The 16999-nt window shown below is 33.5% G+C and overlaps 2 protein-coding genes and 1 long non-coding RNA gene across 28 annotated transcripts; 2 read left to right on the top strand and 1 right to left on the bottom strand.

Moving 5' to 3' along the window:
- Window positions 1-1934: 1934 nt before the first annotated feature.
- Window positions 1935-2416, top strand: LOC121219935 (uncharacterized). The gene is made up of 2 exons (XR_005916982.1): window positions 1935-2128; window positions 2265-2416. It is a non-coding gene; the product is annotated as an uncharacterized lncRNA (long non-coding RNA).
- On the bottom strand, window positions 2199-8784 carry LOC107942156 (histone-lysine N-methyltransferase SUVR4). Of its 26 annotated transcripts, none has more exons than XM_041098741.1 (11): window positions 8652-8784; window positions 7605-7839; window positions 7491-7523; window positions 6828-7383; window positions 5564-5772; window positions 4649-5359; window positions 4266-4516; window positions 3809-3875; window positions 3660-3710; window positions 2816-2912; window positions 2199-2485 (listed from the first exon to the last, which is right to left on the bottom strand). In XM_041098741.1, the coding sequence occupies exons 2-11, from the start codon at window positions 7785-7787 to the stop codon at window positions 2463-2465; spliced, it is 2181 nt and encodes a 726-aa protein (XP_040954675.1). In that variant the 5' UTR covers window positions 7788-7839; window positions 8652-8784; the 3' UTR covers window positions 2199-2462. The 26 variants fall into 26 exon arrangements, with proteins under 26 accessions (XP_040954675.1, XP_040954670.1, XP_040954672.1 ...); XM_041098736.1 differs by having other exon boundaries at window positions 2816-2942; XM_041098738.1 differs by having other exon boundaries at window positions 6828-7386.
- A 1027-nt stretch (window positions 8785-9811) lies between these two features.
- LOC107942152 (mitochondrial import receptor subunit TOM9-2) lies at window positions 9812-10532 on the top strand. Its single transcript, XM_016875792.2, has one exon. It carries the CDS (start codon window positions 9929-9931, stop codon window positions 10244-10246), a length of 318 nt encoding a protein of 105 aa, XP_016731281.1. The 5' UTR covers window positions 9812-9928; the 3' UTR covers window positions 10247-10532.
- Window positions 10533-16999: the final 6467 nt, after the last annotated feature.

Below are 16999 nucleotides of genomic sequence, written 5' to 3' on the forward strand. Positions count from 1 at the left end.
TACTGACAATGAAATGAGTCTGAAAATGGTTCCTGCAGATGAAGGATCTAAGTTGCTTGTACTTGAGCTGAAAAAAGATCAATGGAAACCTGAGGAAATAGTTGCGAATTGCAACATCATGAAAGAACCTTGAACATATTGTTTGATCAAAATCCCTCAGAAAAATGTTAAAGGGAAATAATAGCATTGGCAGCACTTGTAATTCTAGGCCACAGATCAGCACTCCGTTCTAATGGGACCAATGACAGCAGATCCTGAAAAACATCAAATCAAGTATCCCAAATAAGTTCCAAAGCATCAAATCAAAGAACATATCACTTTCTGCCACTAAGCAACAAACCAACAATGAAGGTATCGATAGAACCAGCCTAACAAATTTCATTACATCTATGGCCACCACAAGTGCAAATAAAAACATATTTTCAAGTAATGTTTTGGGAAACCATACTTATAGAAAAGAAAACTAACATCCCCAGGTTTTATGTTAATTTAGAAGAACAGAAATCAGATTCTTTAAGTGAATGGTCATAGTCACAGAGGGATGTTCACCTTCATGGAATTTAGCAATACCAGGCAGATCAACAAGATTTCACATCTACAACAAGATTTCACATCTAATATTGCAAGAACAAGTGAACCAGAGAGAACCCAATGCCAAAAAAAACTTCATTTGAACATAGCTCAAAGCAACATAACAGCTAAATTTTAGCATTTTAACCCCACAATTCGACAAACACTGTTATTATAATCGAATATAACAAAATAGAATGAAGAAGATGAATTGGTTGGTATACCTTTCATTATCTTCAAACAGATGGATAAAGCCCAAATTAAGCTGTGAAATACGTGGCAACAGTAAAAAAACAATAACATCATGCTGTTTAAACCTAGCAAATTATCATTATTTTATGCTTCTCATTAAGTGTAACCAACAATCAGAACCAGCAACAAAAAACAAATCGAAGAAATAAAACTTCAAGAAGAAGGAAACCATTTAGGCCTTCAAAGTACATGTAAACGCCGTCGTTTCTACGCCAAGGTTTGCGGCTGTCGGACGACGACAGCTGGCAGAACCTTTTACTCAAATCGGCCGGGCTGCCCTTTTTCGACGTTGGCCGTTACCATGTCGCCGACGCAAACTGATGCGAGCATGCCGAGACGCCCTTTAATTCCTTTCATTGAAATTGATAATTTTTTGGTCAAATCTGTTTTTAGTCTCTGGACTTTTACAAAATTTAAAATTTAGTCCCTGCTGTCACTGCTGCAACATGAAGCACATGGTCAAATCAACCAGCTATTACAACTATTATCTGTTAGTTTGTTATTAGCAATTAGTATTTAATTGTTCACTAAGCTATGACTAAGTTTATCTATAATAGTAATTGACATAATCAACTGGTTTCAGCTTTCAGTTTCATTTTTTACATTGTAGTGTAAATGAGACATTGGTATTCGTAAATTATTCCCAGTTTAATTCGAAAAAAATTTAAACTTGATTCTGCAATTATAGGAGCTCAAGCTATCGATCGAGCCAAATTCCAGCTTAGTAATATTTTTATATTATTAAAATATATTATTACCCTTAATATATATTATTAACCTTAAACTTAATTATTGAGTTGAGCTTGAGCTCGAATAGTTCAATTATATTCAAGCCGAGCTAGAGCTTTAAAATAAATGTTCAATCAAGCTTAAATCGAATATCAAGTTTCAAATTTCGAGTCAAGTTCGAGTTTGACAGAATTCAAGCTTGACTCGATCGTTACACCCCTAAGTTACATATTATTTTCTCTTTCAAGTTTCTTTTGATTCATTCCTTCCTAGAGAGTTTTCCTCTTTTGTTGATCTAATAGTGATTTTTTCTTTGCTCAATTATTGAGAGTTTAATATGGTACTAGAACTATCATTAGTCTGAACAAAACTTTTTTGTTGGTATATCACCAGAAATTAAGATCAACCTTTACACACCAACGCACAAATGAGAAATAACTTACGTATTGTTTAAGGATTAATAGCAAAATTCCTATCGAGACTTCACAACAAGGAGTCGATGTCTGGCAGGTAAATGCGTGCAATATGTTTCATCAATGGGCTCCTAACATATATGTACTTCAATTTTCATGTTCAGGTTAGTTTTTTTTTTTTGTCAGCATTTTGATTTCAATTTTGGATTTGTTAGGTTTCCAAGCTATGTCATGTTTGAGTAATTTTGAATTCTAATTTGAATTATTCTAAGTTGAAGTCATTTTCGGGTTTCGAGCCAGAATGTACAGGTTTAGAAAAAAAAACTGGCTGGAGAAAGAACTAATGACTACATGAAGCTGCAATCAGTTTAACCGTTTAAAAACAAAGCAGTTTGGTATATATTTTTTTCGCCAAATTAATCAGAGGGGTTTTTTTTTTTTTGGGGGGGGGGCATTGTAAACCGACGATGGCAAAACATTTCCAGACCAAAAATCAGCTCATCTCGTCGCAGACTTGGACCCTGCACCGGATAAAAGAAGACCCTTAGTAACCATACCAATGTCATGAAAGTATGTACTCATGGAGATTGCTGGCTATTTCATAGCTAGCTAATATCAACATTCCATTTACATTTAACTTACTCTTTGCATTGACAATTACAATTACCTACACCAAAAAAAATTATCCAGTAAAATGCATCTCTAATTCTAAGATTGAGTGAAAAGAATACAATTTCGTTCAATTGTATTCCAAGAGGAGGTAAGCACATGAAAGGTTATCAATTTTTCAAAATTTAGTGCACGGATATTGTGGTAGTTTTGAATGGTTAAAACATGATATAATTACTTACTAATTGAACGTTTCATGTTCCGGCAAAATTTACTGCCACATCTGCACTGGAATGTCTTAACATGATGGTCGAGATCATCAAAGTCGATACCATAGTCCTGCATCACAAAATGCATGGGATCTTCAATCTATGAGAATTCTCATGCATACATATGCCATAAAAGAATGCATTAGAGCCAGAATAATTAACCATATTAATGTTACAGAAAACAAGGAAAAGGCATATATGTATATCATGCATCATAATTTATAAAATACAGAAAATAGAGATTATTAGATCATCGTGCATGGTTCAAGAATAGCAGAATGTAGTCTTGGTAAGAAAATAAACTTATTTTCCTACTTCATTGCAATAAACCATTGCATGATTTTCAGAACATAAAATGACACTAAGTACGAATTATGATTAACAAATAAGGATAAATGAGCAGTCATACTCACTTGAACATGTTTTATTGGATGTATGTGTTAAAGACCATAAAATTCAACGAGTACGATACAGTCTTTGTCTATGGTGCGTGGTGTGCTGGACAGTCACACAAATCTCTGAATATCCTTTAAATGCCACACATTATAACTTATGGAACCCAAAAAAAACTATAATTAACTTGTAGAAACATTCTCAGGTCAAAACCCAAGCATATAACTCCCTTGTAGATAAGGAGGCAAGCTATCACCAAATGGAAGTAACACAGGAAGGAGTTGATATGGATAACAGTCGAATATAAGAGAAATAAATTAAAAGCTGAACTCTTCTTGGGCAACTTCAAGAATCTAATCACTAACCTTATAAAATGCAACATATATAAACTACAAGCTTCTGAATAATATAGCTAATCACTCACCCAAGTCAGCTCTTCAAGCGCATGAACCTCTCTTGTTGTAAAGAAGGCTAGCTGCACGCAGTACATGCTCAATTAGACTTGCTATTGAAAAGAATTTAAGCCAGCAAAACAATACGACAATGAGGGTGAAAGAAACCGGTATTTCGTACATGATAGTAATGAAGATCTGGAGTCTCCACTTCAACAGGAATCTCAATCAAGTTTGCATCTAAACATCTAGCAATATAAGGGGACAAAAAATCAGATATTTTAAAATATTAGTTTAGGCCAAGGTGCTCAGATATTTCTTCAAATGCATTTGTCATCATGTGCCTTAACCACAATGGTAATTGAAACAAAAACCTTGATCGTGGAAATTTAGTCAATGTTGCAGGTAACCAGTCTAATATTTCATCTAATGTTTGTACCCCGAAAATATTTTCCCATCTCCCTGCTTACACTACGGATGAACCTTTTTAATGTCAACAAAATCTGTTACCAATGCCACAAAAATACACAACATGGAAACAGATGCACAAGCAAATAAGCAATTGAAGGTTTTTGAAGAACACTTAAGAAAATAAGGGCACAGAAAGTCTAAGATACTACATGCATACATACGATTACCTATGATTGATAAACCTAGCAACATTTCCATAACATGTTGCATCCAAGCAGAGGGCCTCTTCATCCTTAGGAACTCCCTTCAACCCCCAGTAAGCATCCAGCAGGACTGGAGATGTATGTTTCTCCCTGTTCCTTGCATAAAACTCAGGGATGGTGAGTATTTCTCCAACAAACTCACAAACAAAAGCTCCTTTGGGGAGATTCTCGAGAGTTCTCAGGCCCCAACCTTTTCCATCAGGTGTCAGAAACACCTAGCATTCAGAGAAAACTAGTCATGTAAAACACTCTCACAAAAAAGCAAATTCAAAAGTAAATGCCTAAACCTGAAAAGCAACCTAAGATAACAAGGACCAGAAAATGTACAAGACTAGGATGAACCAAACCTGCAATTTATAATTTACACCTCTCTGCACCACCCGATTGCCACACTGCTTATTGCACCCACATTTGATCCAACACTCTTTGATTACTTTTCTCTGTAAGTGACCCTTACAAGGCTCCGGAAAGTCATCCGCTTTTGATCTCTCAAGAGGGCACTCTGTGCAATTAAGAAGACATTGTTTTTGAGGATCACGAGTCATAGAGATACACTCTTCTAAGAAGTCTTCCTTAATAACACCTTCCGGGGTATAAGCAAATTTTCCCCCAGCTTGACAAGCACATACACAAGGCTTCTGGGACAAGAGACAATCCCCGAGACATGTAGGACAACATCTTTCATCTCCAATCCGAGAAAGAGAAAAACTAACATGGGCATTTTGAAATACCAAATTGTCTGATATATATTGAAACGGTGTAGGAAACTCTTTATTAATTTCATTTACCCATGAAATTTCAAAATTTTCTTCTCCCTTGGTTATGTCACTTGCATCAAGAACACGCCTTAATTCATTAGATGTAAGATGATGCTGTGGAGCTACCACCAATTCCTTCCTCCCAACATTGTCAACAAATCCATTACCAGAGCAGTGATTATCGAAAGATTCATTTAACATCATAGCTGCCTCACAACAACCATTTTCCTTATTTTTCTCAGCATCACCTCTTGAAGGAGATTTCTTCAATACGTCAAGAGCTGGCATCTCATTACCTTCCTGCGATTGATTAGAAGAATTAGTTGCCAATTCCGAGATGCACTCACACATATCAGTCAGAATTTTGATAACATCAAAATTTGGGTCAATGAGTTTATAAGACTGGAGACATCTCAGCTCCATCAGTCCTCTTAGTTCATCTATACTAGGCAATTGGAAATTTGGCCCTCCAAGAGCAGAATTGTAACTTAGAGAAATCGTCACCTCTCCCAATTGTGATGAGGCAATCTCTAGGATAGAAGGAATTTCATCAGGAACAGTAGCATGCTCGCAGCTGGTATGTCTCTCACTTCCTGAAGCTGAAGCACTAGAACCTGCAATTTCAGCTGCATGCAAGGATTCTGGAGGTTCCAGCCAATTTGATTTTTCAGTTGAAAAATCCCCAATTGGAAAATCTCTTCCGCTTAATGAATCTATTAAAAAATGTTATGGTAAAATAAATAAATAAATAAAGGATTGAAAATGTTAGAAAATAGAAAGAGGGAAAAGCAACAACTCCTCAAGATAAGCATCATTACAATTTCAATATCCATCAATGTTGTAATTAAAATGCTGTTAGCAGATTGTCTATATAAAAAATGGAGTTATATACAACAGATTAGGATCAACACAGCAATAACTAATAAATTAGACGGAACTAATTGATATTCAGTTCAAGACTCATCATTTCTTTAAGCACAGACATGTAACCACTAAAACAACATATACAGGCATTTAAAATGCAAACTATTAAATCATACAAGTCAAAATTTTGCAAGTACATTGAACTCCTAGTCTGTCAATGGTATAAACCAAAATGTAAAAGTAGAAACATGTACAAACTGCAAATTCATTAGTCTGTGGAGAAAAGCATATACATGCGGAGAAAAGCATATATATGCATCACATCTTTATTTCTCTTTCTTTTTAATAAAGCCAGGTTCAACATATCCCAAACGTCTAAATTATCAAGTGTAGATATCAGCTGAAACCTGAATGTGTAACAACCCGAGATTATGTACGGCCAAGGTAATAGGTTGAGAACTATACAGTCTAAATTGTATGCCAAAATTTATAGGAGATACAGCTACATGGCATACTCCAGACCATGCTTTTCAGTTTTTAAGTAATTTTTGAGTAAACTGGAAAAGCTGAATAGATAACAAACCATGAATATTATATTTCTACACCAGGACCCAATAAAAGCTGCACATAAAAGAATTAAGTGTTGAAAATGTGACCTCCTAAAAAGGTATTTCCACTGTTTTTAAACACTGGTTCATGACTTAAGAAACATGTAACCAATCCTATTAAAAGGATGTCCATTTTACAGTACAGATTACCAAACTTTATAACATCAAAATGGACTCAATTAAATTAGATGCTAGAGAATTGCCACAGAGCTAATAAAAAATTGATTTGAAATGAAAAGTGAATTACGGAGGAAAAAGAAAGCAAACGGCATTAATATGGGAATTACAATAATTACCTGGCTGAATAACTGCAAGAGGAACCTCATCCTGTGGCATGTCATCAGTAAAGGGCTCTTCCTTGGGTATAATTAGTGCCTGAGTAGCAGAGACCCTATTGTTAGGAATAATACCAGGCTCAGGAGCTGGATCTTTAATACGCAAGGCAACAGATGCTCTCTCAGGGCCTTTTCCCTTGGAAGCAACATGAGGTGACATAGGTTCCTTTCCTTTGTAGTTAGGCCTAGGTTCTACAATCTGCTTTCCTTTATCCCTACCACTATGATGGGGTGAAACAGGAGCATGAGAGGGAGGCTGAGGGCAAACAGGACCAGGTGAAGCAGGCATGATTTCTGTCCTTATATTTCCAACATTGGACTGAAGTGACCGGTGTTGTAAAGAAGCAGGAGGTATTTCATTCTCCTCAACTTTAGGCTCTTTTAAAAGAGTTCCAGCAACATTAGAGCTTCCATTTGTATGAGAACAAGTGGCCAGCCCTTCTTGGTTTTTCAATCGTGCTCTTTTTAAGGGGCGAACAAGCTCAACAGGTGTGGAACCTTCTTCGTCAATGTCCTCCTGCTAGGTAAGAAAATCAAAACATATCAGTTGACGGAGATGGATGATGAGAAGAAGGAAAAAAAATTCTGCAGAACCAGCATAAGTTAGAGAGGTGAGTCACGTACATCATGTGCAGTGCTTTTTTTAGGTTCTGACACCTGAAAAGCAAGAATAATATCAAAGACATCAAGAAATGAAAGTTGATCTTGAACTAAAATATATTATAAAGGAAAATGTACCTTGCTGTCCTCCTCCTCAAAGATAGCATCAGCAAGAACTCTATAATTCTCTGATTCAATTAGCTCCCAATTTTTGTCATACAGCTTTAGAAGCTTCTTCAATACTGGTTTCACTTTTTCCTCGCTAATTCCTATTTCCTTCATCGTGCGGAAGGCTTGCACAACTCTGGGGTTTGGTGCCATGATGCTTTATCAGCTATCACTTTTGCAGGCTTGCAAACACCGCTATTTTTACCTACATTTCTCCATTTTGGCCAAAGAAGGTAGGCAAGAACAGTCTGTCTCATTCCAGGATTGCAAACACCACTAAACTAAACATTTTTAACTTCTAATGTCTACAACTAAATTAAGAGAACTAAACAATAACCTAAAAATAAAGATCATCATATAACTTCAATTAATACAATTACACACTCAAGATCATTCAAGTTCAAGTAAGAAACCTAAAGCTAAAGCCTTCATGATTACACAAGCAAAAAAGATCAACCAATTCATTTTTTTACCTTAGCAAGAAAAAACCCTTGAAGATTAAATTAATCTAAATCTAAGACAGAAAACACCGCAGGAATGAGTTTTTTTTTTTTTTTTTAATAAATAAAATTTTCACATCCTAGGAAAATTTAAGCACATTACATGAGCCTAGTACTTTCGTCTAATCTGATTTTCTTTGAAAGGAAAATCATCTTTAACGTTTCTAGAGAAGCTCAAAGTTTGGCTTTCTAATTTCTTCTTTTTCTTTCTTTTAGTGTCGTTTCAGAGATCAAACAACTTCGTTTCAGCGAGCGTACTGCATTACCGAATACCGTACAGTTCAATTCATTGCTTATGAGGAAAAAGTTTTTCTAGACGACATTTTCCCATCAGACAAACAGAAGTTAAGCCAAGAATTTATCAAAAACCAATGCACTAAGCTGAGAAAAAAAAATTAAAGCCTCGGATTCAAATGTAACGGGAACAAAAACTTTGACAGAAAAATATGGGGAAAAAAAAACACTGAAAGTGAGAACGAGAAAGAAAAGGAAAGAATCGTAGACCAGAAAATCATACCAGAAATTTTCGGTGTGAGAGTGACCTTAGCGTTCGAAAGGTAAAAAATTGGAAAACATAGGGCAATTTTTGGGTTTTTGAGAAAAAAAAAACGAAAAATACGATAATTATTTTTTCCTTTTGAAGAACAAAATGACAAGGTCAAAATCTACTATTAGTCCCTGTAGTATGCTTAAGTTATGGATTTAGTCACTATATTTTAATTTTAATTTTAAGAAATTTAATTTTGTACTTTTTTAAATTGATCAATTTTAATTATTATACTTTTAAAATTTTAAAATTTCAATCTTGACTCTAGTTAAACTATGTTATTAAGCATGTATTATGCGTAAAATTGTAGATTTGTTGGTACGAGTTATCAACAAGGATGAGAAGATGTTGAAGGGAAGTGTTGATTCACCTATGTCAAGCGAAAAATTGATGCAAAGAGAGAATGAGAATACTCTAAGGTTGTTGTGTAAGAGTTACCAGGGAGAGAAGTCGATCTCCCATCCCTCGTGCAGTCTAGCTTATATATGGGGTCATTGGTCATCTTGCAGTGTCGCGTGATGGTTTATACAATGTATTACAGGGTTGTGTGGGTTGGCCAAGTGTCATTACCATTACAGGTTAGTTGCCGTCATGTGTATTGCGTGGTACCTTTGTTCTTGGGATAGTACAAAATGGTTACATTTAGGTGGTCCCAATAAGCGGTGCACAATAGACCATCTCAAGGCTAGCTGGCAAGAGTTGTGGAGGGTCACCATGGACCATTCGACAGCTTGTCACGTGTTGTGCTGTAGTAGGGGTATAACAAAATTCAATCAATGTTCTACAATTGAATTATTTTTAGTCATTATATTTTTCAAATTTTAGAATTTCAATCTTGACATAAATTATTACGGTTAAATCAATTAATTAGAATTTTTAATTCACACATAGAAATAGCAAGGTGATAATAGTATTACATATATATATCATTTTTTCCACATTAAATTTTAAAAATAGCATAACTTAATGTATTTAACACTGCCAATCAAAATTTTAAAATTTAGAAAATACAGGTAAAATAACCAAATTAAAATATGAAGACTAAATCCACAAATTATGTATAGTACAGGGACTATTTGCAGAATTTAACCCATTGGCTATGTTATAAAAGCGCGTGACGAAAACGCTAGTGTTGAGCCCACCTTGAGCGTGAAGTGGTTTCAATACTGAAGCTGTCAAATTTCTCCGTTATACTCCGTCCTCAAGAATCAGTTTCAAAAACCCTCTTCCATTTCGTAATATAAACCATGGCGGCTCAACCCAAACGCGGCGGAGTTTCCCTACCCGAGAGGCGGTCTGCCGCCAAGCCGGAATCCAACATCCTCGCCAGGATCACTTCCTCCCCTCTCGTTTCTCGTGGTAAGCAAGCCGCGTGCGACGCCGCTTTCGTCTCCAAGAAGCTCCTCCGTAGCACCGGAAAGGCTGCTTGGATCGCCGGAACAACTTTCTTGATCTTAGCTGTCCCTTTGATCATCGAGATGGACCGTGAGCAGCAGCTCAATGAGCTTGAGCTACAGCAAGCTAGTCTCCTTGGTGCCCCGCCTACTGCGTCCGTCAGTAAGTGATCAAGTCCGATTGGGTCATTTCAGGTCAGAGCTTGTTGTTTCATCAATTTTTTGCCTGTTTTAGGCCGTTCCCCTTGAGTTACAGTAACCTTTCGATCATGTATGAGTTTTAGATGTAGTTAAGGAATTCAAGATTTTACTTCTTTTTTGGTGTTTCAAGTTTGAATTTCTTGTGGAATGGCGTTGTTGGACTTGGTTTTATCAAGTTTTTGCTTATGAATTTCAAGTGAAACTGTGTTGTCTTTGATATTGTTGTAATAAAGTACTCGAAATTTAGGAGTTTTCATTTTTGCTACTTTTGAATGAGAACCAAATGATTATGGAATGATCTTTTCTTGGTTGCATCTTGATTAACCAAAGATTTACTGAAATAGTCAAATGCTATTACTTGATCGCTTTGCATTGAATATTGTTAGATTACATTGCAGCAGTTGAGTATACATGGCATGCATTGATGTTTGAAGAGTCCGCACTTGTATCTTGGAAATGTTCTCTTTCAGTATTGATCCTTTTTTATGAATTTCACTCTGGTGTTGACCATTATCTTTATTGATAAGTAGTTGGGACTTGGGAGTTGGAGTAGGGTCAAGAATTATTGGAAGCTCACCACACCCTCGATTTTGTAGTTCTCCCGATGATTCTGATATGCTTCAACTAGTTCTAGAATTTCAAGAATCATGAACCATTAGGATATGGGATTAGGTGCACCAAGGTAGTTAGAGTTTTAGCTTTGTTATGGCTATTTCTGATACCATGAAAATTAAAATACATCAGTTCTTTTGACTTTCAATTTGAAGTTGGTGCTTCATAATATGTCATAAAGAAAACTTGGAGTTATTAAGTTCTTAATGGATTTGAGTTGTTAGATTCGTTGTTGAACTAATTATTCCGAGAGAATTTGAGGGTGTTTGTTTTCTAGTTGTATTGTTGGTTGTTAGACAGGAAAAATAAACGTCACAAGCAAGGATGAGGAGAATACCGTCTTTGTTGAACTTAAGGAATGTGATCCCTTTCTTATAAAAGTTTATTTCTAAAGGTTCAGTGTGGTAAAGAATGTAATATAGGGTCTTCTGAGAGTACTCTTGCAGTAGAACCTCTTAGTTCAAGTTTTGGTCATTGGAGATTGGGATCAGGACACAGATTATATGCTGTCCAGGAGCATGCTAATCTTTTACTGTTTAGTAGGCTAAAAATCCTTCTGCCAAAAAATGCTGCTATTTCACCGAGTGCTTCATGTCTTTATTTTTCCTAATCTTTGGCATCAAGTCAATAGGGAATATTTGGTAACTACAACATAAGCTTTCAACACTCTTTTGGCAGTTTCACCTATGGCCATGTGAAATGCAATTTTGGGGATCAAATTATCAACGGAGGAGAAATTTCAAAATCACTGAACATAATTTGCCCTAGTGAGGGATGTTAGTATTCTAGAAGTTTTCTCTTGTAGCTCATATGATTATTTATTCATGTCACAAGCTCAAAACGACTTTTAAAGTGTAAACCTTAGACTAAAGAGGTTTAGGAAAGAAAGTCTTAGGCTTTTCTTGGAATGCAGACTGAAAGAAGTGAAGATGGAAAATTTGTCAATCAAATGGTTAAGATGCATGACCACCTTCCTACTCTATAGCTTAACCATTAGATTAACAAAATTTCCATCCTCACTTCTTTCCTTCTTTCGTACCAAGCAGAGCCTTACTATGTTTACATATCTTGCTTCAGCATCTGCTTCTTGGTTAACTTGCTTGTAACTCTAGACATAAGATGCAGGTGTAGGCATGTAGCGCAGCAGAGTGAAATGAAATTAGGCAATAGGTGCAACAATAAGAACTGATGAAGCATCATATGTAGATGAGGATGGTGGTCCAAATCTTGGCAAATATAAAAGATTTAAAAGAAAAAAACCAAAGTATTAGTTTGAGATGGATTCTGGGAACTATTTTCTTTGTATACGTGGTTGTGGCTTAAAACACGAGGTAATCTTAACTCATAGTGCCTCACCAACTTATTTAAACATCATGGCTGATAGAGAATTAGAGAGTTTGGACCCTAGTCTTGAAGAAGACTTATTGAAGATGATTTGTTTACTTTTAAGAGTAGTGGAGACAAAGTAATGGATATTATCAAGTATCAAACCTTAAAGGCATTATAGGACCAAAGAGTCCCCGGTACACGTGGTCTAAACCAATGCTTTTTAAGATTGGTGAACTGGGTTGACCCTTTGAGACCAGAAAATCAGAAAAGGACCCTTTACATTTTTTTTTTCTTGAACTTCGATTATGGGTGAATAATAAGGATAAAGAAAAGCTAGTAGGCACTGGGTTCTATTGTATCTTTAAAATATAGTTGTTTTAAGGTCCTTTAATTTGGTCTCGAAATGGTGGTATGCTTTACAAGGTCCCTTTCTTTTGAAGTTTAAAGCATGAAGAACAGAAGACTTAGTTAATTTTTCTTGTGAGGTATCTCTGCTTTTGTAGGATTAAAATTCATTCCTTTTGTAAGAAATGTTAATCTTGATATTCTGGTTATATGGTTTGTTTGTGATTTGAATTGCAGAGATGGTTAGTTCATCTGGCAATCCTTCAAACAATATGAAGCATTTCAAAATGCTTAAATCGTTTATGTCAGCATTTTTGTTTTAGGAATCAGATTTCGGCCAGGGCTGGCGCCAGGTACGGGTAGGATCCTTGGCCCGAAAAACAGTAAAATAGCAATCAAGTCCTTTAGAAATTATAGAATTATAAAGTAGTATAATGATGAAATTGCATTTTGATCCCTATAAAAATTTTCTACCTTCTGCCTTCGGCTTAATCTATAGAGCTTGTGATTCTTATTTTATTGTTTTTAATAATAAAAAAGAGTATGGGGTTAGACAAAAAAAAATATCGTTATTTATGACCTTTGAAAACAAAATGAAATCATTTTCAAAAGTGAGAAAATCACCTTCATCAAGACTTCACAATTTTATTAGAAAAAAGAACAAATATATATATATATATGGTCACCGGAGGGAAAATTTGAAAACTGAATTCTCTTGATTAAAGTTTATATTAAATTTATATTATAACCATATTCTAAATTTATAAATTTAGATAATTTCTTTCGTGGGTTAACATTTGTATATAATTTATATTTTTTAATTTTTGGTTCAAAAAGATTTTTTATTTTTAAATTCTAAATACAATAATATTTTCAATCATAATCATTACTCAACCAGTAACACAGTTTAAATTAACCACTTAACTATAATAAAACAAAAGAGAAAGCCCACTAATTCAACTAAAAATTATTCAGAATAAATCTAAAGAGAAAATTCACTTACAAATTATATAAAACACCCGAAATTCTAGGGATGTGCAATAAAGAGCATTAATCTTCATCCGTTTAAAAATTATTAAACTATAAAAGTTTTAAAACAGAAATTATATATTAAAAGGGCTATATATAGATAATTTATTACTTGTAACATTATTTTGTCAATTATATTTTTATTATTTTATCAATAATTATTATTTAAATATTTTTGTAACCTTTTTTATTTCATTCGACTCTAGAGGTGTACTATAGAACTTAGTCATTATCAAACTTAGTCATTATCAAAATGCGTGGCATTCATTACGGGTTTTTTACAGTTTTTATTTTGTATTTATCTTCTAAATTACAGATGTCATAATTAGAGAGTTAAAGCTGTGACGTGTCAGCTAACCAGCAGAATAGGGCGTGGAAAGATATAATGATTCAGCTGTATCGGATCTTATCAACTGGGTCCCACTCTTCCAACCGGCAATTTCATAATTTAAATATTAAAAAATTATTAATAAGAAACAAACTGATAAATTGCACTCTAGGTCACTGAACTTTTAGTAAGTTTATATTTTGGTCACTTAACTTTTGACTATTCAAAAATTTCCATGTAAGTCCCTGAACTTTTTAAATGTTTTTATTTAAGTCACTTGGTTAATTTTTTGATGTTAGTGTTTGAGATCAAAGAAGAAAATTATTTAGATTTTAGTTCATAGATTTGTGACGTTCAAAAATATTTAAAAGAGAAGGAGAATGATAGCTTTTGATTGATGTATATATTGTGAATAGAGAAAGTCTGCAACAGCGATTTTAACAACCTACTGACTGGAGTGAAAATTTTCAAATAATTTAATGATCCTTTTATAAATTTTTAAAGTTGAGTGACTAAAATATAATTTTATTGATAGTTTAATCACCTTGGTGTAATTTACCTGAAAAGGAAAAAAATATAGAAAAACCGTGGATTCTATCTTGTCTCCTGGCCCCCAAACCGTCCAATATCAGACAAAAAGCCACGCCGCCCTCAAAAAATAAAAAAAACAAGCAAAACATGTGTGTTTATGATTGTTCCTCTGATTTTATATATATAAAAATATTATTCGGACCTGAAAACATTATAGTAATCGGAACTGAAACCTTGTTTATAAAAAAAAAAAAAGAGGAAGTGGAGGGAATGAAGGGTTTTGATTTGTTGCGGGTGGGTCTAATGTTAATGATATGTCGAGCTGTCAATGTTTTTTTATCATTTCATTCAAAATCCGTGTGTTTTACTTACTAATTTGGTAAAATTCTGTTATTAGTACCTGGGTAAGTTACGGATTTAGCTTTATACTTTAATTTTGGTCAATTTTAGTGATAATATGTTACTTGCATATGATTTTAAAAATACTATACGAAATCTCCTATATTATGAGCCAGATTGCATACTGTCCCTTTAGTTAAAAAATGAATAAATTTATCTCTGTACATTATATTAAAGAGTAAATTGATCATTTTTATTAAGAATTTTATCAATTCCTATTGCTAAAAGTTGACATGGTTAACAAAATAATTAAAAAATTATATGTGACATGTCACATGTACCTCATTTTAATGTACATAGAACTGTTTTTAACCGTAGAAATGAATGGAATTTTTAAAAGGATTATTTTGCTCTTTGATCTAATGTATAGTGATTAACTTACCCGTTTTTTAAGTAGAGAGAGTAAAATACAATTCAGCTCCTAATATAAGAGCCTCTATAGTAATTTTATCGTATAATTTAGCTTAATAGATTTAAAAACTAGCATTTGATTTGAAACAAAAATTTTAAAATTCAAAAAATTCAGGAATAAAAGATGACTAAAATAGATTATAAGGATTAAATCTGTGATTGAAACATAGTTCATGGACTAAAAGCAAAATTTTACATTTTTCATGTTTTTGAGGTGGTTCCGACATTGTGGTGATGGGCTCCAAGGTCTGACGTGTCATCCTTGTGATGTTTGGGCCCACTCTTGTCGGCTTGTCGTTTGGTTCGCTTGCACTGAATGGGTCCACCCACTAACTGTGCTTTACCGTTTTTCTCCTTTTGGTCTTGCATTATTAAAATAATAGTAAAATAAATCTTTTTTAAAAAATAATGTGAACTAAACCGGATTGATCCATCTCATTAGAAACAAGTTGGTGTATTGATCCGAAATAAGGCAAAAGAATTAGTTGACTCATCAGTATGGAACGATTGAAATGGATTAAAAGTTAATTGAACCGAAATTTATAATTTTATGATATTTATTAATAATTTATTTAATTTAAATCAATTGGATCAAAAATTAGTGGTATGATCGATTTGTCCACAAGTTTAATTCTTGAAACATTAATGGTTTCATAAGAAGTTGACACATGACAATGCAAGATAAATTTACAGAAAGTTTACACGTAATAATTCAATTATTTAAAAAGAATTATGAAACGCGATACGTACTATATATACTAAACCGGTCATCTAACGTGACGGATCTCAATAAAATAGATTTTATATTTCTAAAAGTTTTAAACATCACCTTATTTTTCTAAAAATTATTTGATGTATTATATTTTTACGACAAAACTTTCTCTCAACAACATTTTGAAGACTTAAAAAATCGAAAACCACTCAATTTATTTTAAACTCAATTTTATATATATGCAAACATAGGTTTAAATTAATCGAAGTGCACAAATTCAAAAGGGAAATAATTAAAAATACGAAAAAGGAAAGAAAATCATGAAATTTTTAATTAATTAGTTTGTTAATCTTATCCAACATTAATTTGTATAAAACAGAGACACTCCCATTTCCCAAGAAGATTATCCCAAATTTATATAATAAATGCCATCAAAGCCTGCTAGAATCATTTATTAACATTTTGTTGTTATATTATGTGTTCTTTTTCCTTAATTTTTTTTGATAAATGATTTTTTTAGTAGCTTTATTCTTTAAATATAATTATAGTTATTTAAAGGTTAGGTTAAAATAAGGTTTAAAAATAATTAATTATAAAAATATATATGAGCTGGATTGTGGTTTGGCTCGACCTATGAACAAATTAATTCTAAATCATATCTATTTTTGGTCACTCAACTTCAAAAAGTTATAAAATGATCATTAAATTATTTGAAAGTTTTGGTTTAAGTTATTAAGCTGTTAAAATTGTTATTGTATGGTATTATCTGTTCACACTATCTACACTAATCGGAAATTCTCTTTTCCATTCTCTTCCATGGTTCAATTTTTTTTTGTGAAATAGTTTTGAACGTCCAAATCAACAAACCAAAATTTAATTAGTTTTTTTTTTATTTTCGACACTAACTGTCAAATTAACTTTGATCTAAAATATGTTCTTCTACTTGACAATGGATATTGATCCACCGTACTTTAGTGAGTAATAATTTTCAAATAGTTCAATAAGTTAAGTGAAAATTTTCAAATAG

The sequence above is a fragment of the Gossypium hirsutum genome, chromosome D08 (genome assembly GCF_007990345.1).
Source record: "Gossypium hirsutum isolate 1008001.06 chromosome D08, Gossypium_hirsutum_v2.1, whole genome shotgun sequence".
Lineage (NCBI taxonomy): Eukaryota > Viridiplantae > Streptophyta > Magnoliopsida > Malvales > Malvaceae > Gossypium > Gossypium hirsutum.